This window comes from Rhinolophus sinicus, chromosome 15 (genome assembly GCF_057876585.1).
Source record: "Rhinolophus sinicus isolate RSI-liver-muscle chromosome 15, RSI-T2T, whole genome shotgun sequence".
Classification (NCBI taxonomy): Eukaryota; Metazoa; Chordata; class Mammalia; order Chiroptera; family Rhinolophidae; genus Rhinolophus; species Rhinolophus sinicus.
In genome coordinates, this window is record NC_142515.1 from 29,260,449 (window position 1) to 29,288,056 (window position 27,608).

The 27,608-nt window shown below is 37.8% G+C and overlaps 1 protein-coding gene and 1 pseudogene across 4 annotated transcripts in view; one reads left to right on the plus strand and one right to left on the minus strand.

The window, feature by feature from the left end:
- The window catches only part of EXOC6 (exocyst complex component 6), a 166,993-nt gene extending 140,219 nt beyond the window's left edge, over positions 1 to 26,774 (minus strand). Inside the window, exon 1 of one of the 4 annotated variants that reach the window (XM_019739513.3) lies at positions 26,519 to 26,774. In XM_019739513.3, the coding sequence (XP_019595072.2) occupies positions 26,519 to 26,640 (122 nt within the window). In that variant the 5' untranslated portion in view covers positions 26,641 to 26,774. Of the gene's footprint in view, positions 1 to 14,692; positions 14,817 to 15,014; positions 15,265 to 26,518 lie in introns of those variants that run through there. The other 3 variants (XM_019739530.3, XM_074339380.2, XM_074339381.2) reach the window with 3 other exon arrangements.
- Positions 15,486 to 17,889, plus strand: LOC109450744 (small ribosomal subunit protein eS1 pseudogene; annotated as a pseudogene).
- Positions 26,775 to 27,608: the final 834 nt, after the last annotated feature.

Here is a 27,608-nt window from a genome sequence, read left to right on the forward strand (position 1 = left end):
CGGGAAAACCCATAAAAATCAATGGGGGGAAATTGCTACGGACAATAACAAAATTTAACAAAGTAGAAGGTTAAAAATTAACATACAAAGATCATGAGCATTCATGAATATAAGCAAAAACCAGTTAGAAGACATAATGTAAGAAAAGATCCAATGAAAATAACAACAGAAATACACCAAATCTTAAGGAATTCTAAAATCTATTCATGGAAAACTTATGCTCTTGGATATAATGACTCAACATCATCAAGATGTCTGTTCCCACTAATTAATTTATAAATTTAACTCAATACAATAAAATATTTGAAATGTTTTCACGAGCAAGACAAGTGTATTAAGTTCATTTGAAGAATAAACAAGGAAGAGTCACCAGGAAACACCTGAAAAAGATGAGCAACGAGGTGAGGGTAACCCTACCAGGTATTGTAACAATACGGCCTCCATAATTAAAAGCATGGTATAACACATAAATAGACACATGGACAATGAAAACAGAAAAACCAGACCCACCACATATGAAAATTCAGTAAATGATAATGACAGCATCTCAAATCAATGTGAAAAAGACCTACTTTTTAATCAGTGTTAGGATAGCTGGATTGCCATATTTAAAAATAAATAAAAGATAAAACTGGAATCATTCATCACACCATACCCCAGGAAAATTCAAAAAGGAACAGAAATGTAAAAGTAAAAAATAAAACCAAACAAGTACCAAAATAAAATGTGGATGGATTCCCCTATAACCAGGCAGTATGGAAAACTGTCCTGTGACTCAAAATCCAGAAACAAAAAAAGGAAAAAGATTGGTGAATTTCATTTTCATAAAAATGGAAAATTTTCCATGGCCAAAAAAAGGGTAAGCATCGTAAAAAATAAAGTAAAAAAAAGTTTCCAATGACAAGAAAAATTGTGAAAGACTTTTAAATGGACAAAAATGATTATTCACGTCTAGCACATCCTTCTAGATTATGGCTACCTTTCACTGTTTTGGGGCTATTTTACAACTCCATAAATTGTAGAAAACTGATGTAAGTTATTCTTGTCTATAGAAATGCAAAAACATTTTGGCCTGTGGAATGCAACTGATTATTGCCCTCAAGATACTAACCAGTTATGTGCCTATTTACAAATCAATTTCAGCATTCCCAAATGCCTATATTGTTTTTTGCCATTGCTTTTGAAACAGTTGTAACATTTTACCGGTTATCTCATTAATTAATAAATTAAATAAAATCTTTGGCATGCATTATCTTGATATTTGTATGAGGGTCATGATTTTATCTTTTTTGAAAATTATCTTTTAATAGTTTTGGAGGTTTCACCAAGATTCCAGCAGATTCACCTGACAAATCTAGGAAACTGTATTGCCAGAGAATTGCACCTCATGGGCTACTAAAGCTTAGGCTCAGCTTTTCTTGGCTCCCAGTAGTAAACCCCAAGTGGCAATACACATTTAACTTTACTGACGGTCTGTTTCTGTCTTTTTCCTCTCTACAGATTGTATGTTTTGGTTTGATTTTCAGTTACTGTATGGCCAATAAGTTGTTACCCCTAAGCGGTAGCAATGACTAAGAATTTGGTTTTATGGTTTGACCAGTTACTTAGTGATCCCTCTACATGGATGACAAAGATCTCTTGGGTAAAAGAGAAAAGACATTGGTTTATCTTTTTTTGCTTGCTATTTGTCTATTTTGAGCTCAAATTGATTAAGAATTTCATAATCACCAAAAACAGGTCTTTGATATCTGGACCAGTGAGTTTTATTTTAATCTCTACAACTCATGTCTCTTGACCTGTGGGTGAAATTACAGAAAGAAACCTATAAAGCTCTGTCTCTGTAATTCAGAAAGGCTTTTACCTCTCACTGTGTGAGATAAATCAAACAATTTACCTCCAGAGGATATTAATAATTTAGGTTTTACAGTCTCTTAAGTTAAAAGAACTCCGTTCTGACTGGCTTATTGGTTAAAAAAAAATAGTATTTATCAAAATGGAATATTTGTAAAATTCCCAGAAAACAAGAAAATTTAATTTCTAAAACTTTAAATAAGCTGGGTTTTCAAAAAATTCTTCTTAGACCGATTAACTCAGAAACATTTAAAAAATCCAATTTCACATAATTAAAAGTAGAAACAAACCAAATGTTTATCAACTAATGAATGGATAAACGAAATGTGGAATACCCGTACAATGGAATATTCAGCCATAAAAAAGAAATACTGACACACGCTACAACACAGATGAATCCAAAACATGCTAAAGTGAAAGACGCCAGACATGTAAATTCACATACTATATGCTTCTACTTAATGAAATATCCAGAACAGGTAAATCAATAGAGACAGAAAGCAAATTAATCGCTGCCAGGAACTAGAAGAGGGAGAATGCGGAATGACTGCTTAATGAGTATAGGTTTTCCTTTTGTAATGATGAAAATGTTTTGGAACTAAATAGAGGTTGATACAACATTGTGAATGTATTAAATGTCACTGAATTGTATCTTTAAAATGGCTTATTTTGTTTTGTGAATTTTATATCTATTAAAAAAGAAGAAACTTCCATAACTCACGAACCTGCTTCCTAGTGAAATACCCATAATTTGTAAAAAATGATTTTTAAAAAACCACCATTTGAAGTTTCTGGAAATTGTCCTGAGAGCACACAACTAACAAAGAAACATTTACTCAAAAACGACCTACTAAATACTTAGTAAGAACAGTAAGAGTTTGTGCCCCTTGAACTACAACCCACACCCTTCCTCCACAGCCCCCAGCTCAATACGATGGAAGCTCCATCCTGAGTGAATGTGGCTAAGAAGGCACCATTTCCTCTCCTCCCAGGTTTCAGTCAAGAGTCAAAGGGCAGGCATCCAGTATTTCTAATCCTCCCTTCCCACTGCCCTGCTACAGAAGCTAAAATCCAGGTGAGTGTGGCCAAGAGATTGTGGGCTTCCTTCTTCCACTTAGCACCCCCTCCTCAAGTCAGTCTCATGAAGGGTGTCATAGGACAGAGGCTCTTCCACAAATGCAGCAGCCAGGAATAATGGGGTTGCGACTGCCCTGTATCAGTTCACTCATAGGGCAGAGGCTCTACAGTGTGAGTGGCAAACCAAGACCAGAGATTACTGCTCCACCCAGAGGCCTGCTCTTAAAGCAAGGGTGTCACTTTAAGAGAAGCAGGCCACTGTTCCTGACCATGGCTCTGGCGCACTGGTTGAGAGATCATACCCATAAGGCGAGGCAGGAGATAAGTACAGGAAGCTGCAAAGCTCTCCCCAAACAAACTGACTTTATTTAGAACAGGGTGTGGGGGAGTTCAAATGTAAGAGTGCTCTGAAAAACAATGGAGTTTTCACTAGTAAGCAGTTGAGAGGAGGCTGCTAACTCCATGAAAGCAACAAGCTAAACCACAGGTCAGCTAGTTTACTAAACAGAACCAGGGAAAGAAAAGGTGAAGAGCCCTCCAGCAGTCAAAACAAACCTTAGATACCAGCCGGAAAAACTACCACTGCACTCAAACCATACCATATTTGTACCAGGTCTGACAATTAAGTGTGTGACCTTGTTGCAATGATGTTGCTAACCTTTTTTGGTATCAGAGGGATTATTCATTATGAATTTGTACCAACTGGACAAACAGTTAACAAGTTTACTATTTGGAAGTGCTGAAAATGCTATGTGAAAGAGTTATAGACAACCCGAACTTTTCACCAACAATTCATGGCTCTTGCATCACGACAATGCATCAGCTCACACGGCACTGTCTGTGAGGGAGTTTTTAGCCAGTAAACAAATAACTGTATTGGAACACCCTCCTACTCACCTGATCTGTCCCCCAATGACTTCTTTCTTGACCCGAAGATAAAGGAAATATTGAAAGGAAGACATTTTGGTGACATTCAGGACACCAAGGGTAATACAACGACAGCTCTGATGGCCATTCCAGAAAAAGTTCCACAATTGCTTTGAATGGTGGACTAGGCGCTAGCATCAGTACATAGCTTCTCAAGGGGAGTATTTTGAAGGTGACTGTAGTGATATTCAGCAATGAGGTATGTAGCACTTTTTCTAGGATGAGTTTGCAAATTTAATTGTCTGACTTCATATACCATGTTCAGAGCAGCATTATTCACAACAGGATGAACCTTAAGAACATTATGCTGAGTGAAATAAGCCAGTCACAGAAAGTCAAATGTTATGATTCCATTTGTATGCGGTATCTAAAGTACTCAAAGAGACAGAATGGAAGTTGCGAGGGACTGACGGGAACACAGAACGGGGAGTTCATGTTTAATGAATACAGTTTCAGTTTGGGAAGATGAAAAAGTTCTGGAGATAGATGTGGTGATGGTTGCAGAATAATGTGACTGTTCTTACTTAATGACACAGAACTGTACACTTAAAAACTGTTAAAATGGTAAATTTTATGTTCTGTATATTTTACAATTTTTACCACAAGCTTATGATTAGGGATTTAAAACACTAGAAATGTCATTAAGCCAGGAATAAATGTGAAACAGATAAATGAAAAAATTATGTCATTTATTCCTTCAACAAAAATTGAGCGTGATCTCTTTTGATGTCTTCTAGCTACTGGGATGTGTACCGTGTTTCCCCGAAAATAAGACTTAGCCAGACAATCAGCTCTAATGCGTCTTTTGGAGCAAAAAATAATATAAAAATAATATGGTCTTAAATTATAGTAAAATAAACCCGGGTCTTATATTAACTTTTGCTCCAAAACACGCATTAGAGCTGATTGTCCGGCTAGGTCTTATTTTCGGGGAAATATGGTAGATCACTGTTACCTGGTGAATCAATCCTCTTCCAGCTGCAAAGAACTTAAAGCTGCACCCTTCTCAGAAGACTTGTCAGCAGCATGCACTCCACCCAGTGATGCCTAGGAGGTTATGCCCCCCAATACATATATACTCTGGGGGCAGCCTATAGCAAATGAGAGATTGTTGGAAGTAAGGGTAAAAGCACAGCCCCTCTGCCTTAAGGTGGAACAACTCTGTGATGTCATTCAAGCTCCAGAGCTCCCTCTGGGATCAGGCTGAGGCTAGACTTTAGCTGAATCCAGTTTTGCTGATCTCCTCTTCCCTATCCTGTTTCCCTCACTCCTAAAGGTTTCATCTAAAGTATTCCCTCAACAAACTACTTGCATAAACACACACACACACACACACACACACACACACACACACACACACACCTACCACTGCAAAGAGGACCAAGTTTAACCAGATCAGATTGTGAAACAATTTATGCCCCAGGATATTACTGAAACAATGAAACAACCAGCTGGTAGTTACTGGTGTCTAACAGCTGGGTGTGATACCAACAGAGGCAGACAGCTTAATAGAGACCTCAAAGAAAGAGACCCTCAAAGAGAATTCTGCTAAAAACACTGTCCTTCCAGAGTGACTCTGTACATGCAAAGATTGCACCCTCTGAAGCAACAGCAGAGGTTTCACACTGTGAAGGAATTACACTTAACTAATATAGTTTACCGAAGCCACTAAACAAACAAACACAAATAACAACAGCAAGCCCCAGAGGGTGGTGGGATGGTGAGAATCAGTACCAAGAATTACTATAACAGATAATCTAAAATTTGTAATTTTCAACAACAAAGTATGAAATAAGAAAAGAAACAGGAGATTGTGACTTATACACAGGAAAAGAAACAGGCCCATGAAAGAACCCAGATGTTGGATCTTACAAAGATTTCAAAGTACCATGTTCATAATCCCAAAGAGAACCAAGCTTAAAGAAGTAAAGGAAGGTATAATAGCAATGTCTAATAAAATAAACCTTAAATAGAAAATAAAATATTGATAAAGAAATAGAAATTACAAATAAGAACCACATGTAAATTCTGGAGGTCAAAAGTCAATAACCGAAATTTTTAAAAAGTCATCAGAAGAGCTCAAGAGTGGATGTGAATTGTCAGAAGAAAGACTACTTGAAGACAGACTAACAGAGATTATGCAACCCAAAGTACAGAGAGAAATAAGAATAAAGAAAATGAAACAAGATGGCCACAGGGTTTTGAAAATTAATTTGGGGAATGTAATCAATAATGTAAAGATTTTGTAGGGTATCCGATGGACACTTGTCCCATTTGGGAGACCACCTCAGGGATGATGTAGATGCCTGATCACTGCACTGTACACCTGAAGCTGAAGCTGAACAATAATGAATGCCAACTATAATTATATATATATATATATATTTACAAGAAGCAGAGTACAGCATTAGGAATACAGACAATGGAAATGTAATGGTTCTGTGAGATCTCAGAAGGATAGCAGATGGGGGGAGGGGGGTTCACACAGTGTGAGGGATATAAATGATAAACGTCTAAGTATTACTTTGTCTTGTGCACCTGAAACTAATGAAAAAAAAATAAAAATAAAAGAATAAAGAAAATGAACAGTGCCTCACAGAAATGTGGACACCATTAAGCACACCAACATACACGTGATGGGAGTACCAAAGTAAAGAAGAAGGAGCAGAGAGAACATTTAAAGAAATAATGACTAAAATTTCCCAAGTTTGATGAAAAACATTAATCTAAACATCTAAGACAGTCAATTAACTCTAAGAAGGATAAACACATCCATACCCAGGCACATCATAGAAAAAATAATGAAAGACAGAAGAAAAATCTTAAAAGCAGCAGAAGAAAAATCACTTATCACATACAAGGGAATACAAATAAGATTAACAGCTGACTTCTCATCAGAAACAATGGAGGCCAAAAGACAGTGGGATGGCCTGTTCAAAGTGCTAAAAGAAAAAGCTGTCAACCAAATGTCTTATTATATCCATCAAAACTATCTTTCAAACTGAAGGTGAAATGAAGATACTCCCAGATAAACAAAAACTGAGAGAATGAGTTACTAGCAGACCATCATTATGAGAAATACTAACAGAAGTTCTTCAAGATCAAAAAAGTAAACCCGAGTGGCAATACACACATACCACACACACACACACACACACACACACACACACACACACACAGAGTACCAGTAACAGTAACTATGTAATTATAAAACACAATATAAATGTATCTTTCTTTTCTTAACTGATTTAAAAGGCAATTACATAAAGCAACATGTACATAATTCTATTGGTGGGCAAAATATACAGGAATATATTTGACAATAAGTGCACAGAGGTGTGTGGGTGCAAAGCTATACTGGAATAAGAAAATGACACAAAATGACAACTGAAAATTCAGCAACAAATGAAGAGAATCAGAAATGATAATTAAGGTTAACACAACAAACTCTGTAAATACTACTCACTCTCCTTTCTTCTCTCAGCTTCCAATTATAACTATATATTGTTGGGTTTGTAACATATACAGATGTAAGATGGATAACAATAATAGTACAAAAAAGAGAAACAGGGAATAGAGCTATATAGGAACAATAGTTCTATATTTCACCGGAATTAAATTAGAATACATTTGAAGTTTAATCTGAGACCATTATGAAACTTTTAAAAAATATATTGAAAAATAATTAAAGTAATTAAGATGTTACACTAGAAAATATTCACTTAATGAAATAGTAAAAAAGGAGTAGAGGAGCAAAAAAGAAATAAGACATATAGAAAAAAAAATGACAGACATAAGTCCAACTATGTAATAACATTAAATATGAATGGATTAAACAATTCAATCAAAAGTCAGAGACTGTCAAACTGGATTAAAAAAACAAGATCCAACAATATGCTATCTATAGTAGGCACACTAGATTTAAAGATAAAAACAGGTTGAAAGTAAAAGGATAGGAAAAGATATATCATGCAAAGAGCAACCATAAAAAAGCTAGAGTGGCTACATTAAAATGAGACAACAGACTTTAAAACAAATCTAGAGATAAAGAGGGATTATTTTATGATGGTAAAAAAAGTCAGTCAATCGGGAATATATAATAAGTATGCACATATAGACCATACTACCAACAGAGCCAACAACACATAAAGCAAAACTACCCATTATTCAATAATAGAACAGCAAAGCAGAAGACTTTCAAAAAGGAAACAGAAGACTTAAACAACTATAAACTGAGACATAACAGACATCTATATAATCTTCTACCCTACAACAGTAGGATATACATTATTCTCAAGTGCACATGACACATTCTCCAGGATAGACCATATGTAAAATTGTGAAACAATCTTCAATAAATTTAAAAGGACTGAAATCATACACAATATGATCTCTGACCACAAAGCAATGAAATTAGAAATTAATAACAGAAGGACATTTGGAAATTCACAAATATGTGGAAATTAAACAATACACTTCTAAATAGCCAATGAATCAAAGAAGAAATCACAAAGGAAATTTTAAAATTACTTTGAGGTGAATGAAAATGAAAACACAGTATCAAAACCTATGGGACAAAAGTAAAGCAGTGCTTAGATGGAAATCCATAGCTGCAAAAGCCTATATTTTAAGATATGGAAAAATCTCAAATCAATAGCCTAATCTTCCATCATAAGACACTGATAAAAAGGAGAGCAAACTAACCCACACAAGCAGAAGAAAGGAAATAAAATTTAGACACAAATGAAATAGATAATAGGAAAACGACAGAGAAAAATCAATACAACCAAGAGTTGGTTCTTTAAAAAAAAAAACACACACGAAAAAACTCAACAAAATTCACAAGCCTTTAACTAGACTGACCAAGAAAAAAAGACTGAAATTATCTAAAATCAAGAGTGAAGTCACTACAACTGATCGCACAGAAATAAAAAGGGTTATAAGGGAATGCTATGAACTGTATACCAATAACTTAGACAACCTAGAAGAAATGGACAAGTTTCTAGAAAGACACAAACCACCAAAACTGACGTAAGACTAGAAAATCTAAACATACTTATAACAGATTGAATCAGGAATCAAAAAACTCCCAATAAAGAAAAGCTAAGGGCTTCACTGACAAATTCTACCAAGTATTTAAAGAAGAATTAAAACTAATCCTTCATGAACTCTTCCAAAAAGTGGAAGAGGATAGACACTCTCTAACTCATTCTATGAGGCTAGCATTACTCTGATACAAAAGCCAGATAACATCACAAAAACAGAAAACTACAGAACAATACCCCTCATGAATGAATATAGGCATAAAAATACTCAACAAAACAGCAAACCTAATTCAACAACATATTAAAAGGATTGTACACCATGATCAAATGGGATTTACCCCAGGGATGCCAGAGTGAGTCGACATTTAAAAAAAAAATCAATGTAATACACATGAATAGAACAAAGGGGGAAAAACACAGATCATCTCAATTCAGAGAACTCTAACCAACACATTTTATGAAGTATTAGTCTCATACCAAAATCAGACATCGCCAGAAAATAACAGAACAATATCTCTTGTGAAGATACATGCAAAAATCCTAAACAAAATACTAGCAAACAGAATCCAGCAATATACACAGTCGGACAGTTAAGTTTGCGAACGCATCCTAGAAAAAGCGCTACATACCTCATTGCTGAGTATCACTATGGTCACCTTCAAAGTACTCCCCTTGGGAAGCTATGCATCAACGCTAGCGCCTAGTCCACCCTTCAAAGAAATTGTGGAACTCTTTTTCTGGAATGGCCATCAGAGCTGTCGTTGTATTACCCTTGATGTCCTGAATGTCATCAAAATGTTTTCCTTTCAATATTTCCTTTATCTTCGGATAAAGAAAGAAGTCACTAGGGCCAGATCAGGTGAGTAGAGAGGGTGTTCCAATACAGTTATTTGTTTACTGGCAAAAAACACCCTCACAGACAGTGCCGAGAGAGCTAGTCCACTGTCGTGATGCAACAGCCATGAATTATTGGCGAAAAGTTCAGGGTGTCTAACTTTTTCACTCAGCATTTCCAGCACTTCCAAGTAGTAAAACTGGCTAACTGTCCAGTTGGTACAAATTCATAATGAATAATCCCTCTGATATCAAAAAAAGGTTAGCAATATCAGTGCAACAAATTCGCAAACTTAATTGTCAGACCTCATATAAAAGGATTATACACTATGATTTATCCCACAAATGCAAGGTTGGTTTACATCTGAAAATTAATGTAATAAACCATATCAATACAATAAGGGATAAAAACCACATGATCATTTTAATAGCTGCAGAAAAAGGATGTGACAAAATTCGATACTCCTTCATAATAAAAACATTCAACAAACTAGGAAGAGAAGGGAACTTCTTCAACCTGATAAATGGCATCTATGAAATTCCCCTAGCAGTGTATGAGTGCCAATTGTGCCACAACCTCTCCAATACATGGCATAGTCAGTCTTTTTTTAATTTCAGACATTCCAATGTTGTGGTAGTTTAATAATACAGTTTTAATTTGCACTTTTCTAAAAACTAATGATATTAATCATTTTCTTATATGCTTATTTGACTTCTGTGTACCTTCTTTTGTGAAGTATCTGTTCAAATCAATTACCTATTTTTAATTGGGTTGTTTGCTTTCTTATTATTCAGTCTTAAAGACTTTTTTATACATTCTGGACACATTTTTTTTTTAATCAGGTATGTGATTTGCAAATATTTTCTTCCCATCTGTGGCTTGTCTCTTCATTCCCTTAATAGTCTCTTTGAAGACCAGATGTTCTCAATTTTGATAAAGTTCAACTTATCAATTTTTTCTTTTATGTATTATGCTTTTAGAATAATATCTAAGAAATCTTTGCCTAGTCCAAAGTCATGCAGATTTTTTCCTATGGTTTCTAGGAGTTTTATCGTTTTTCATTTTACATTTAAAATGCACTTTGGGTTGATTTTTAACTATGGTGCAAAGTTCATTATTTTGCATATGGATATCCAATTGTTCCACCACCATTATTTTAAAAGACTATCTTTTTCTAATGAATTACCTTTGCATCTTTGTCAAAAATTAATTGACCGTGTGTGAATGAATCTATTTATGGCATCTCTAATCAGTTTCACTGATCTATCTTGATGCTAGTACCACACTGTCTTGATTATTGTAGCTTTATAATAAATCATTAAACAAGGTAGTATAAATCTTCCAACTGTTCATATTTTTCAAGTTACTTTGGCTAGTCTAGTCCTTTGCATTTCCTTATGAACTTTAGAATCAGTTTGTCAACTTCTATACACACACACACACACAAAAAAAAAACAAAAAACTTCTCCTGGGATTGCCTTGAATTTAAAGACCAATTTGGGGAAAACTGACATCTTAATCCATGAATGCAGCATATGTGTGCATTTATTTAGGTCCTCTTTAATTTCTATCAGCAGTGTTTTGCAGTTTTCATATACAAGTCTTTCACATCTTTTATCAGATTTATTTTTTTCATATTTTTATTACATCAATTTTTTATTTCAATTTGATTGCTCCTTGCTAGCATATAGAAACACAAGTGGTTTATGCACACTGACATGGTCATGGTATCCTACATGCTTGCTAAACTCACTTATCAGTTCTAGTAGCTTTTCTACAGATTGCATATGATTTTTCTCTATAAATGATCACACTGTCTGCAAATAAACAGTTGTCTAATCTACCTTTTTTCTTGTCTTATTCTGGCAAGGACCTCCAGTTGAGTGCTGAATAGAAATGGTGCGAATGAACATCCACGCTTTATTCTTGACTTTAGGAGGAAAGCATTCAGTCCTTCACCATTAAGTACAATGTTGGCTATAGGTTTTTCATAGATGCCCTTTTTCAGGCTGAGGATGTTCCATTCCTAGTTCCTGAGGGGTTTTAATCAGAAATGTTGGATTTGTGGATGTTTTATCTGCATCTATTAAGATGATAGTACAATTTTTCTTTTTTAGTTTAATATGGTAAATTACATTGATTGATTTTTCAAATGTTAAGTTGACATGATTTCTTGAAACCAATCCCATTTGATCATGATGTATTATTCTTTTTATATACTGTTGGATTTAATTTGCTACAATTTTGTTTAAAGTATTTTCATCTGTGTCTGTAATATTGGTCTATACTTTCCTTTTCTAGAAGTGTCTTTGTTTAGTTTTGGTATCAGATTAATGTTGACCTCAAAATGAGTTGAGAAATATTCCCTCTTCTAAGAATTTTTATAGAGTTGGTACCAGTATTTCCATAAATGCTGCAAAATTCACCAGTAAATACATCTGAGCCCAGAGTCTCCTTTTGATGAAGGTTTTACACAGCAAATTCAACTTCCTTAATTAATATAAGTCTATTTAGTTATCTGTTTCTTCTTAAGTGAGCTGTGATAGTTTGTATCTTTCAGGTAATTTGTCCATTTTTTCTAAGTTGTCAAATTAACTGGCATGAAGTTCTTCATAATATTCCGTTATTACCTTTTTTAGTATCTGTAGAATCTGTAATGATGTTACCTCTCTCATTCCTGGTATTCATTTTGAGAATTGGTAATTCCTGATAATTGGTATCTTTTCTCTCTTTTTCCCTAGAGGTTTATCTGTTTTACTAATCTTAAAGATCCAGCTTTTGGTTTCAATGATTTTCTCAATTGTTTTTCCATTTTCTATTTCACTGAGTTCCACTCTGGTATTTATCATCTCCTTTATTTGGCTTTTTTGGATTTCATTTGCTCTTATTTTTCTACTTTCTTAAATTAGAAGGTGAGGCCACTGACTTGAAACCATTCTTTTCCAGTAGAAGTGTTTAGTGCTATAAATTTCTAAGTATTGCTTTAGCTGTATCCTACAAATTCTGATATGTTATTTTTATTTTATTGAGCTCAAAATACTTTCTAATCTCTCTTTTAATTTCTTCTTTCATCGGTGGGTTATTTAGCTGTATGTTATTCAGTGTCCAAATATTTGGGAATTCTCCAGAGTTTTCTATTATTGATTTCTAATTTAACTCCATTGTTGTCAAAGAACCATATTATATGTCAGGTGCTTTGAAGAGTATATATATACATGCTTCTCATGTAATCATTTGGTTTTCCCTGGAAGCCAGATCTGATAAAAAGTGAATCAGGAAAAGGTCAGGCTAAAAAACTCTGCCACTGAGAAAACTAATAATAATAACAACAACATAAGCCTACAGGCTAGCTAAAAGATAATTGGAGAAATAACAAAAATTAATCTTAATACTGAAATATTTATGGATGAATTGATGTCTGGCTTTTGCTTCAAAGTAATCCAGGTGAGGGAGAATGAATAGGGAAAAAGATCAAATGAGACTGGCCCCAGGATGAATTGAACATAGATGATGGGTTCATGGTGTTTCATTTTAAAAACATTTCATGATAAAAGATTTGTTAGAATTTAATATTAGCACTTCACTCAGTGAAACCTAGGGGGAAAAATACACCCTGTTCAAGAGAAAGAACTTGCTTGCTAACAAGTGCTATGTGTGTGGATAGAATCTGCTTGTAAATGAGAAATGGCAAGTTTATATATAGAATAAGTATGAGTCATTGGAGTTAGTCAAAGAAGAGCATGGGTTTCAACAAAGTGAGCAGGTGACACAATTGTCCAGCAAAACAGAACAGAATGTTAACACCGTAAATACATGTGTTCTATTTGTGTCACAATAGTCTCTCAACATATTTAATTTTTTTATTCCAAGTTATTTCATCTTTTTTCAAGGATATTGCCTGGCACATTTTGCGAAGATGAAGCATCTCCTTCATAACCAATACTGCTTTCAAAAATAGACTGTTATGATAACTATACCACATACTGTATTTTTTCAGTTTCACCATGCAATGAAGAAAACAAAGCTTCCTTTTAATCTATGATTTCTACTTTCATTACCAAAAGTATAGTTGGATGAAAAGAAATAATTATGCTGGAAAATTAAGGAAATGCATTCATCATGCTTATCATACCATAGCAAGAACATCATGTTACAAAAGTTTATCAGGTGCTTACCATATGCTTGGCGTTAGGGATACAACAGTGAACAAATAGGGAAGGTCCCAAATGTCCTGAGCTTTCTGAGCATCTAAACACCCACTCCTAGCCACTCTACGCCTAAGGAAATCCAGGTCCAAAGAGGTTAAATGATTTTTTTGCCCATGACTGCACACTTCATCAGTGGTAGGAGTAGGGCAAAACCCAAGTCTCTGGATTCAGGGCAAGGTTGATTTACATTTGACCTGGTTTCACTTTGTATTATTTACATTCACAGGTCCACAAAATATAGAGCGCTTCATTTCTAGAAAGTATATCCTGAGGAAAATAATGACAAAGCACAATCAGTCTTAAGTTCCCTGATTTAAGTGAATTATAATTTCATTATCATCAATGCGAAAGATGAAGCCTTACATTTTAAAAGGCACTTATCGAAGCGAGTGCCGAACGTAATCTAATAGATCAATACAGTATCCCGCTACTACTCTACCATTAGGTCAGCAGGTATTCAGTCTGGAATATTCATTATCTAGTACTTTTAACGGGTGGAGACCCTTTTTTAAATAAACGGGGGAATTTATGCAAAATTAATGAAACCTTCGTAAATAAGTAAAAGTTTCCCCTGCTTGCCCGGTGAGCGCACGGTCACATCAGCGCGTTCCAGAGCATGAGCTCCTCCCCTCCAGCCTACGCTCCCCTCTCGCCCACTCCGACTGCGCGGCGGGATGATGGTGCCGGCGTCTCCCGCTCAATTTCAATTCTCCCACGCCCGCGACAGCCCAGCGCGCCAGGGTTTCCACCTGCGCGCGCCTCCGCATATCAGTCAAGCCGGCTGTCAGCAGTTAACCTTCGCTCCCCGCACTCCTGCAGCCAAAGCGCCCAGTCCCGCCGCGATCAGGGAGCCCGGCAGGCCCGACGCCAGGCGGCAATCGCAGGGCGGCGCAGCGGCTCCCGGGGTCAGAGGCACCGCGGTAGCCACACCCACCGGCTGCGAGGTGACAGCTCCCACGACTGAGGCGGGCGGTGCAGACAGGTGCAGCCGCCCGTTCTGTCCCGCCCCAGCCGGGCCGGGGTCCCAGACCTCCGCCCCGGACCGCCCCCGCCCTCCTCCGCGCGCACCACCTGTCAGGCCACCCTGCCCGGCTCCCGACGACGGGCCGGCAGAGGCAGTTCGAGGTCCTGGGGGGGATGAATGCTTTACCGGAGGGTGGGCCCCACGCAGGCGGTGTCGGTGCTCTCGATCTCCTGCAAGATCCGTTCATGCTCCGGGACAGTGCCCGGACCCTCGCTGCTCTCCGCCATCTTGGCTGGAAGCTGAGGAGCCGGCGAGGCGCGGCGCCGCGCAGAAAGCGGGAGCGAGCGGCGCGCGGACAGCGGGAACGAGCGGCACGCCGCGCGAACGCGAGTGGGCGGGGAGAAGGGCGGGGGCGAGCGGAGCGCGGACAGGCGGTGCCAGCCAGCCCTGGGTCCTGGCGCTAGCACCTGCCAAAGACCAAGGTGCTACCTAGTACAGCGAGGGTTGGAGACGCGTCGCCTCCCGTTGTGCCCTGCCGGTGCCCCCAGTTGCTGTCGATTGACTAGCCTGGCTTTAACATGCGTTGTTTTCTGTGTGCCAGACCCTCTGTTACGTGCTGGGGATACCTCAGTAATGACGGAGGTGGACAGTCAAATAACCCTCATTCTGTAATTAAAGCTACGGGATTGTTTAACAAGGAAGCCTGATGTACTCTGGGTGGTGAAAAGTCAGAGAAAGGAAAAACGTGCGTTCAAGTAAAGCAAAATTGTGTGTGGGAGTATAAGATTTATTTTAGGAATGAACCAAGAAAATCCCAGCTGACCGATGTGGGTGGATTCATGTCCCTGCCCTCAGGAAGTTCGCAGAGGCCAGTCAACTAGAAAATAAATTATAAGCGCCAGAAAAATTAAATGACGAAGAACTATGACACTTAGTGGCAAACATGCAAGAGAGGCCCAGGGCAGTATGTGATTTCATGCCACAGTGCCCCCAAGGTGCTGCAGCTGGGATGAGGAGAGAGTGGAGGCTCCTCGGAGTATAGAGCATCAGAGAGCTGGGGAAAAAAGAGGCAGGGGGGCTTGAACAAAGGTACTAGTGTAGAAGAGTCCTGTTCAATGACATGTTTGTGGAACTCTGAGTAAACCAGTTTGTCACGATCAAAGTAATGACTCAGGAAGATTAATCAGGAAGGGAGTGCAGACCTAGCCCTGAAGGACAACTATTTTCTGGTCTCCATTAATCCAGGGCTCTGAACTTCCCTTTGAGTCAACCAAGCTCTTTATTATCTAGCTGTGTAAATCACCCCCTTCAGTAAGTTTTTACTAGAAGCCTATCTCCATCCTCCTTCCCACAAAAATCCTGGGAAGTCGTATAATAGCTAAAAGCATGAGCTCTGAAGGCATCCTCTATTTAATTCCTGGCTCCTTCACTGCACAGCTGGGTGACATTGGGCAAGAACCTAATCCCTTTATATTCCAGCTTCCCCCTCTGTAAATGACTGTGAGGTAGTGTCTACTTCTATATTACTGTCCCATGTTGTATTAGTTTTCTGTTGCTGCTATAACAAATTACCACAAACGTAATAGATTAAAACAACTCAAATTTATTATCTTACCAGTTCTGTAGATTAGAAGTCTGAAATGAGTCTCACTGAGTTAAAATCCAGGTATCAGCACAATTGTGTACCTTTCCAGAGACCCTAAGGAAGAATTCATTTCCTCACCCTTTCCAGCTTCTAGATACCACCCACATTCATTGGCTTATGGCCTCAATCTTAAAAACATTGCATCCGCTTAGGCACTCCTGACTCCTGGCCTATTTCAACATCTACCCATAGAGATTACCTCAACATAAGCTGCAGTATTTTCCCTGCAATTCAAGTCAAGATGGGAGGAAGTTCATATACCACTTCTCCTTCTGAAACAGCTTTTGCTGGTTCCCTTTGTGACTTCTGACAGTTTCGTTAGTACTTGAAGATTTTTGCTAAAGCTAAATGCCCTAAATAATTATGTAAATTTTAGTTATGGGCATAGATATAACAAAAACATAAATGTCCCCCAAAAAGCCTTTTCTAAAGTGATATATTTCTAAATGCTCTAAAATGAAGAATTTTAGCAATAGGCCAAAATAAAAACCATAATAGTTATTTATCGAGCACGATTTGCTGTCATTTATATTATCTGATTTAATCTTTACTAATTTAATCAGCAACTTAATTGGTAATTAAGTTAGTACTAATTTTACTAAGATGTAATTTAAATTCTATGGGCTTTTGGCTCTGAGAAGCACAAGAACAAGTGCCTTACAAAAGGCAGCAAGAAAGGAGCCAAGAAGAAAGTGGTTGACCCACTTTCTTAAAAAGATTGGTATGATGTGAAAGCACCAACTATGTTCAATACAAGAAATATTGGGAAAACAAGAACTCAAGGAACCCAAATCACATCTGATGGGTGTCAAGGGTTGTGTTTTTTTAAAAAAAGCTAGTTACTGAGGATGGTCAGGGCAAAAACTGCCTGACTAATTTCCATGGTATGGCTCTTACCTGTGACAAAATGTGCTCCATGGTCAAAAAATGGCAGACCATGACTGAAGCTCATGTTGATGTCAAGACTGCCGATGGTTATTTGCTTCATCTATTCTGTGTTGGGTTTACTAAAAAATGCAACAATCAGATTTGGAAGACCTCTTATGCTCAGCATCAACAGGTCTGCCAAATCTGGAAGAAGGTAATGGCAATCATGACCCGAGAGATGCAGACAACTGACTTGAAAGAAGTGGTCAATAACTTGATTCCGGATCGCATTGGAAAAGACATAGAAAAGTCTTGCCCATCTATTTATCCACTCCATGATATCTTTTTTAGAAAAGTCAAAATGCTGAAGAAACCCAAAGTTGAATTGGGAAGACTCATGGAGCTTTATGGTGAAGGTAGCAGTTCTGGAAAACCTACTGGGGATGAGACAGGTGCTAAAGTTGAATGAGCTAATGGATATGAGTCCCCAGTCCAAAAATCTGTTTAAAATTCAGATTTTTCATGGTGACAAGTAAAACCAGTTCATGTTTAAAAAAATAATAGTAATAATTCCTATGGGGTACTTTTACTATCTCTAATCTAATCTGAAGAAACAGACTTACAGAGATTAAGTCACTTGTCCAAGACCACACAGCAGTGAGCTGGAAAAGATGGACCTATTAACCAGCTCCTATTTTTCCCATTAGTAAAAGCCAGCCAAGAATGAATGTTCCAATGTTGTTTTACTCAAGGGATAAAGGAATTCATCAATCTGACCTGAGGAGGTTGGAGGGTAGTAGGGCACATACAGGCAGATTGTATATCCATGTTGAGTTATATTGCAGTAGATATTGACTTACAGAGATTCCCCCCAAGATCTCTCTTCAGGGCTCCTGGGAAGGGAAAGATATACCAGAAAGACTGGCAGGGCAGGAGCCATTTTGTGTTCAGTATGAAACTAACCAGCAACGTAAGGATTTAACCTGTAAATAAAGTCTTAGTCATTAACGACTTATACTTTGAGCCACTTGTCTGCAGACTAATAACCAATCTTGGGAAAGCCCCTCTTTCAGAAGGAAGCTGTAGAATGCAACTGCCCAGCTCTGGCATTTAACAGCTTGGGGTCAAATTCCAACTCATCTTTAACCAGATGTTGGGTCTTGGAAGAGTTACTTAACTTGTCTAAGTCTCAGTTTCTTCAAGTGTGAATCAGGGACAATAACAGTTGCTAGCTCACCAAGTTGTGTGGTGATTAAAGGAAATAATACATGTATATTGTTTAGCCCAGAGCTCAATCAACAGTAGCATTGTAGGCTAGGATTATCAGGCATTTATTATTCATCCAGGAAGCCCAGAATTTAGCTTCCCTTGATAAAATAAAACCGGACACATAAATTTTTTTTAATCATTAAAAAATATGCTAACTTTGTACCAGGGTTCTCTGAACCTGAACCTCATATTTCTGAATGCTCAGTTAGTGGAAACTGCCTGAAATTTGTTTCCTGATGTGAAGGAGGGAAATGAAACCATGTCTTTGGGTTATACTCTTGGTTCCTGATCCACTTTGATGAGGCTTCCAGTTCTTGCTTCTCCATCAAGCGCCTCTCCGTTGTTCTTGGAGGTAGCGCTTATCCTTTGAGGCACATGCATATTGTAGTGGCAAACAAATCACTGAGTCTGTCTCCTCTTCCAGGCACAGGGACATTGTCTGTATTGTTTACTGCCCAGCCTGGTTAATAGCTTTTAAATAAAGGACCCACAAGCAGATACTTCTGACATTAAGCTTAATGTTGTAAATGCATGTTTTGTGAGGTAGGGTGAAACTTTACAAAAGATTCCCTTCCCTACTCCTGGAAACCCTGTAGCTGACTTCCTGCTTATCTTCTGAAGACTTTGCTAGTATCATTCAGATGTTTCTTAAATAGTTTAAGAGACCTAATTACATAATTGTGGGACTGTATCAAAATATTAAAGTACAGGCAGTCTTTATACATTGGCTGTAGTAAACTAACCGTTTTTGGAGGCCTTTTAGCCACTCTGTGGGGACGCCTTGAAAGCTGCACTCCTCCAGTCTCTGCCTTGTTGGTGCAGTGACCCCAAGTGGCCACACTTTGTAAGTCCAAGAGAATAGCAACAGAGCCAGGGACGGCCTGAGAGGATTCCTGATGCAAAATCCTATCCAGGAACCTGTTGTCCCATAAACATCTGGACCCCACAGTAGAGAACAATAGAAGGAAATTTGAAATTGAAGCCAAACAAAATCAGTTTTTCTGAAATATGAGCCAGTCCTCAGAGAAGTTCAAAAGGTATTAGCCTCAGGGCATTAGCCCTGGGTTCTGTTCATTTAATAACCCTTTTTATTGAATGTTTGCTATGTGGCAGGCTCTACGCTAAGCTCAGACAGGGCTGGCTTATCAGTGTGTGACCTCTGCAGTTGCACTTCGCTTCATGCTCTGCCATCACATCTTGTAATTCTTGATAATTTTTGAACGAGGGGGGCTGCATTTTCATTCTGCGTTGGGTCCTGTAAACTATGTCACTAGTCTTGCCCGCAGAACAAAGTCCTGAAAGCGCCATTAGCTCACTCATCCCAAAGCTAAACATTTTAAAGTCCATTGAGCCACTAGGGCAATATTAATTTCTCTGAGTTTATTCTCCCTCTTTCCTTCCTCTTCCCCCATACCCCAGCTTACCACTCCAACTATATTCTTTTTTCTCTCCTCTTTCTTTCCTTCTCCTCATTGTTAGTTATGTTTTAATTCTTCATCCCGTTCAATGCCATCTCTATTCCTCACTCTTTTCCCACTTAGCTTTCCTTTACTGCCTTTTGCCCTTTCTCTCCTCTCACTTGTCCTATTTTGATTCTCTCAGCAAAATCAATTTGGAAATATAGCTAATGTAATGTAATGAAATGATAATAAAAGCTAACATTTCCTTCCTAGTCACTCTCTTTAAAACACCGCGTTTCCCCAAAAATAAGACCTAGCCAGACAATCAGTTCTAATGCGTCTTTTGGAGCAAAAATTAATAAAAGACCCAGTCTTATTTTACTATAATATAAGACCGGGTCTTATATAATATAATAATAATATAATATAATATAATATAATATAATATAATATAATATAATACTGGGTCTTATATTAATTTTTGCTCCAAAAGACACATTAAAGCTGCTTATCTGGCTAGGTCTTATTTTCGGAGAAACACGGTAGGATCCCTGTCCTTCATCCTGTTTTGCTATTCTTCATAGCACTTATTACCACTTTTAATTTGTTTATTTCTAGCTCTCTTCAATAAAATACAAGCTCCCTGTGAACAAGGAATTTCCAGGCCTTGATCTTGCTATATCAACAAAACCATCCTAGACTACTACCTGCCATATTGCAGATGCTCCATAAATATTTATTTACCAAATGAATGAATGAATGAGCATTTGCTGTGTATAAAGCATTACATTAAATGTGTTTGTGTAATCCTTTCAACGACTGTATTAGTAAGTACAGAGGCAAAATTTGAACCTATGTCCTTCTGGCTCTAGAGCGTCTTCACTTAACTGCTAAATAAACAAAACTGCCTCCCTGGTTGGTATACTTGGGTCCCATACATGAAAAATGTTTTTTAACTTCTCTCTAGTGTTGTATTTAAATGTTCAGTGAAAGTTTGGCAACTGCACAGGTCACTCTCATCAGGGACCCCAGGCTTTCCCGAGGTGCTGCAGACATAGCAGGCCTCAGTCGTGGTTAGGCCCACATTTATTTCTAAACAGTTTCTCTGGACTCCATTTTATATCCACAACATGCAGTACCCTATCCCACTCTCATTAGACATTAAATGATGTCATAATATATTAGCATAAAATATAATTATTAGTATTAAGTTAGTAGTGGTAGTAGTAGTAGTAGTAGTAAGTATGGTTTTGAAGAAGGGATACCTCTCTCTCATACACATTATGCAACCAAAATAAAATTTACATTACTCAATATTTCTTACCTGATCAGAATTTCAAGAAGTTGTAAGTGCTTGTTTACATCAATAAAGTATGTATTAAATTATACTAGAATGTATATCTCAGATGTAAATTAGACATAACAGCTAATATTTATTAAGCATTTACAATGTGTTAGGCAGTCATTGTGCTGAGCACTTCATATGCATTAGTCATTTGAGATAAATTTTATTATAATCTCCATTTTATAGTTTCAGAAACTAAGGCCAAAAATCAAATAACTAATAAAACTTAGACTTTTGATCTTAATCATTGTAGTTAATGGAATATGATTTAATAGAAATCTTACATGTCTAAAGATATGAAAAGCAAGAGCATTCTAGAATGTCTACATGTGACTAGTCATATTTTTTAGTATGTCATCTTAAAATTTGATTATGTATACAGTTTAGGTTGTTAGTTGTTTTTTTTAGTGTTTTCCATCGTTTCCTACAAGTAAGTTATCTTCATTCCTAAAAACATTAAAGTCAAAGAAATAACAATATCCTGTTTGCTCTTAAACTGGTAAAATTTCATGGTCAGCTTTTGGAAAAGAGCCCAAGTGAGTCTGTGAATACAAGTGTAAAACAATTATGTTATCATAAAACAATTACAAAAATGTCTTCTGGTACGTCATCTTGTACAATTCCCTCTTCCTCCTATTTTTCCCAGCCCTCTGCAGAGCTTTCTGTCTCTACCTCCCACTCATTTTGCAGTGCCCTTTAATGTGTCTATGATTTTCTTATCACAGGCTCGGCTATAGCAACAAGACACATTGTGACTTTTGAACCCAGTTTGGTTCAGAATGCTGTGATTTCAGAACCTGTTCTAAGAGCGTAACAATACAGCTCCAGGACCCCAAGAAGCATAATGAGTCCAGGCTTCATCCAGGTTGGAGTCAGGATCCATGGAGGGCAGGTCTAATGGGTGAGGCCTGGCAGCAGAAAGTTCTAGTATAAATACGGTAAATGTTAGGAACACTACTGCCCTATTCTAATACTATAGCTGCCATCACTAATTTATCAGAATCACTTTCAGCACGAATTTCAAACAACCACTACCAATGCCTTTGGAATTGATAGGCTAGATGAGACCTACTGACCATTCTTATTCAAAGAAGTTGGTAATGCTTAATAAGGCTGGTACTAGGAGTTTCCTTTAGTGTGGCTACAGATAGCCATTAAGCCTACCAGGGAAAGCCCCTTAAAAGAAGGAGCTGGCAAGGAGCTGGCCAAATGGAGGGACTGTAGTGAAAACTAGAAACTCTAAAGAGAGGCGGCAGGCTGGCTCGATTGGTTAGAGACAGAGCTCTCAACAACAAGGTTGCCAGTTCAGTTCTGGTTCAATTCCCGCATAAATGGCAACTGGACTTGGAGCTGATCTGCGCCCTCCACAACTAGATTGAAGGACAACAACTTGGAGCTGATGGGTCCTGGAGAAACACACTGTTCCCCAATATTCCCCAATTAAAAAAAAAAAAAAAGGAAAAAATCAAAAGAGAATAAGAAAATCCAATGGAAATCAGCATATGGTGGTAACATGATGAAAACAGTGATGCCCAGGGCAAAAGAATTAGGGCAACAAAACTAATTCCAGACTCCCAGCTGCTGGTGAGTTTCAGCCTACCATCTGACAGCCAGAAGATTTTGAAAGCCCAAAGCAAAGTTATGCTAGGACAACGCAGGCACTCCCAGTAGTCCTTTCTCTAATTTCTCCCTTTTGTCTTAAATTCAGTCACCATGGCTATCATCACATTCCACTGTCCACTCTGGAATATTATTCCCCAATGCAATTGCTATAGACGCCTGAGATGTCTTTAATGGGTATTTCATTGACAACACAAACAAACCATGGCAAAAGCATAGCGCCTCAGCTCTCCCCTAAAACTCTCTCCTGTAAGCATAATATTATGGGTAGTAGGCACATTTCACACACAGAATGAAAACAAACACAGGACTTCAGCATCATCTGATTCTTCACTTTTCTACCAAAACGAAAAAGCTGACCCAAGAGCCTGGGGGAGTCAGGCAGGAGACAGGCTGGCCATCTGAGAGAAGCTTACTCTGGGAGCAGCCAAATATGAAGTCAAGAGGTAGGGGGAATGAGCCTGGGCTGGGTGAGAGAGACTGTGGGCCATTGACAATCACCAAACAGCATGACTCCCGGACTCAGCAACCCCCTCCTGACTCCTCAGATGCAGAAGACCCATTCTTCCAGATGATTTATGTGGGTGAGTATACAAGGAAGGTTTGCATTCTATGAAAGAAGGACATCTGAGCCATCCTTAAATGACATTGGTAGAAACCATGAGTCACTGAGTTCTCAGAACTCCCCTTATTAGAGAAGCAGAAGCAAACCCACCTGGCCCTGATCTGAACGTTGACCTTAAGCAAGACACCTCAGATTCTCTACCTGAAAAACAAGGCAAGCAGGGAGAGAAAGCTAACAGAGTTTGGAATTTTACAGGGAAAAACAAACAGAACTCTCGGATGTCCCCTCCACCTCAATTTCAAGGTCTTTTCCTGATCGTGTTTCTCTCCTGTATTCCCAGCTCCATCCTCTCAGTGTCCTAACCCTTCCCTCACTGTTCATTCCACGACAGAGACTTGGCAGCCCTACAGGCCAAACTCCCTCCAGCCAAACCCCTTCTCCACCTTCTCTGCCTTTAGAGCTTGTAGCTATTTAAATATTTCACCTTTTCCTCTTCTTCTCTGAATGATGACATTCTCTTTGACTGCCTTCTTTCTTTTGCCTCACAAAGTCACCATTAGCTTAGAAACACATACAAATTATTTTAACAAATGTTTATCTAGCTACTATGTGGCAGGCATAGTGGAAGTTTCTGCAGAGGATACAGAGATATAAGTAAGACACAGGTTCTGCCCTCAGGAATCTTTAGCCTGAAAATGGTTATAACACAAAGCACGCACATGCGCGCACACACACGAGAGCCAGAATAAGTGCCCCGGGTTCTTTGGAGCTTCAAAGGATGGAACATTCACATCTGGTTGGGGAATCAGGAGAGGTTTCATAAAAGAAAGAGCACTTGAGCTGTGCCTTGCAAGGTGGGCTGGATTTTGGCAGGCAGAGGTTAAGAGTGAAGAATAATAAAGAAAGGGAAGCATGAGCACCAGGAAGGAGAAAATATCAGAGCATATTGTCAAATAGCAAACACTCCAGTTTGGCCAAAATGGAAGTCCTGTCTTTATTTTCCAATCATACTTGGTCATATGGCTGATGTTTTCCATGAGAACAACGGAACAGAAGAGTTGACATTGGAATATTGATAATATGCATAGGTATGTACAGAAAGGCTTTGAATGCCAGCCTGAGAAGTCTTTATTTAATCATGATTTTAGCAAGAGTGTAGGAAAACTAATTTTGGTTAATATTATCCCAGATAAAGCCTTGTTAAGAGCTTTTTGTCTATCCTCCAAAATAGCATTGGGGTGTTTTAACAGTAGCCTCTGGAAAGTGCTCTCACCCTTCATTTAATAATCTGAACACGAAGCTAACAGTGGACATCACTGATCCACTGGTGGTGGTGACAGGACAGCACCTGGGGAAAACATCTGCGCAGTCTCCATTCTTGAGGGTGATGCTGTGACCACCAGATCTAAACTGATTTTTTTTTCTTTAGGAAGACCAGGTACAAGATTGGGGTGTTTGCCCTAAGTACAAACGGTAGAACAGATCCAAGAACCAAAGCAGGAAGTTGGGTCTAATTCCAGAGCAAGATTAGCTGGTAGTTCCAAGGATAAATGAAGACTGTAGTTATTGGACAGCATTGTAAGACGAGGGGAGAGATGGAAAGAGTCAGGGATTGAGGCTGAGGGCTCTGAAGCAGCGATGACCACAGAGGCCATAGAAACTGACATACATCTAGGCTCCTTTCACCACCTTTCGTTTCCCTTTAGACTTCTGATTTTCTTACCAGGCAAATGCACAAGTTCTACAAGGTTCTGGTACAATATAAAATATGTTCCATGTGAAAAAAATTACTGAGTTTCCCATTAGTAAAAAGCTGGTTTCTTCCGCCCATTGAACAGGGTAAAAATTACTTGCCCCTCTTTGCATGATGCTCAGATAAAATGAAGATATAAGAAACAGTTATAATGAAGTTGTATTTTGCAACTGCCTACGTATTGATAATCCAAGAATCAAACCAAGAAATATCAATAGTTTCCCATGCCTGCAACACTACCCTAGGCCTTTTGAAGAGATTCAAAATATACTTAATGCAAAACCAAATTTAAATACTTGGGAGAAATTTATTCAGATTTAAACAGTAGTCTATTTCAAAGCACTTGGCCCTGGGACCTTTCTGAGAAAGGAGAGACAAAACCGAAAGGAAAAAAAAAACAAAACTTTTCTCTTAATCTACAAATATTAGTGAACAAATATTTATTGACTGTCAGTATCACATTCAGTGATTGCCATCCTGTTCCCACACTGATAGGTGTCAGATACAGGCAGACAGTCAGAAAGAGTTAAATGTTAAAAGCTGCCCTTTTAACACACAGAAACACTGTCTTTCATGTTAATCCTATTCTGTAACTGTGCACATTAATCCCCATACTAACAAAAAAGCTATTTTTAAGTCTTATGTAGAAATTTAATATATATATATATATATATATATATATCTGAGAAGTCACCAGATACTTGAGAGGGCAGCAACGATACAAATAAACAGTCTACATTTTTTCTACAATTCATATCCACCCAAATACAAATTGGTTTTATTAAAATGTCTAATTGTTCTCCATGTTTTCTACTAAGCACCATTTTAGAGAAAACAATTGAAATTTCCTATAAATGAGATGGAATATCAATTTGGAGATGGCATGAGGCCCTTTTTGGTCACTTAAAAGTCATTTCTATTTTTTTCACTTTGTGGTCATGAATCCAGAAACAAATACAATGCCAAAAAAGTGGATTATTTACTATTGTAATTTCTCTAAGGATAAGAAAACTTTGAGATTAGGTGTATACAGAATTGTAGCTATTTCTCAAAACTATTTTTTATTCTGTTATAGAGAAAAGTATAAAAAGAAGTGCTACCTTACCAGCACTTAAGAAGAAATAATAAAATTATAAAGGAGTCCTACCTTAAAGTAGCTTCAAGGGGCAGCTCGAAAGACTGAATCTCAGCCAGGACATTCTCATAGGTTTGATCTGGGTCTTCTTCCAACATTGCTCCATATGCCCCTGATTTTCCAGCTGCAGACATCAGATTTTGAGTGCAAAACAGTTGTAATTTATAAAAGAAATGTAGTTTTCTTTGTAATTATGATAAGGGTTCTCTGTTCACCCAGAGTAGCAGCAAAACTGAGCTCACTGTCTGACTTCATGCTATCAAAATCCTTGCTTCCAAGAATGTTGCACAGCTGTTGCTGTCCTTTCTCTACTTATAACATTTTACTTATTATTAACCTTGACACAGTTCAGAAAGTTCCTGCCTGATGCCTGCTATATTTATTTACTTGTTTCTCAAAGACAGTAACTACCCTGTTTCCCCAAAAATAAGACCTAGCTGGACAATCAGCTCTAATGCATCTTTTGGAGCAAAAATCAATAAAAGACCAGGTATCATTATATTATATTATATTATATTATATTATATTATATTATATTATATTATATTATATTATAAATTATATAAGACCCGGTCTTATAGTAAAATAAGACCGGGTCTTATATTAATTTTTGCTCCAAAAGACGCATTAGAGCTGATTGTCCGGCTAGGTCTTATTTTCAGGGAAACATGGTATTAACTTGGAAGGAATTAGAACTTAAAATTATTAAATACAATTGACTTGTTAGGGAATATATTTTTAATATTATTTATGCTAAATACATAATTAGAGCTATGCTTCTAGTTATTCCCGCAACTATACCCTTGCCCATAAATGCAAGCACGTAGCTTGTCCAGGAAAAATGTAACACCCTATAGATTATGATGTTGAGGTCACTGGGCTAGTTCTTGGTTCCCCATCTTTTTCACTTCCCCATCCTACTCACTGCTGTGGGAAGTTTCTCCATTACAGAGCCTTTTTTTCTTTTGTCCCCTGTTCAGATACAAATCCTCCTGGAAGCAGTTAGATTTGTAACTATGCCTCACTGTGGATCAGTTTGCCAGGTCCTTTCTACAGACTAGGTTTTGATGGGGAGGGAGAAAGCATGATGATGCCAGGATAT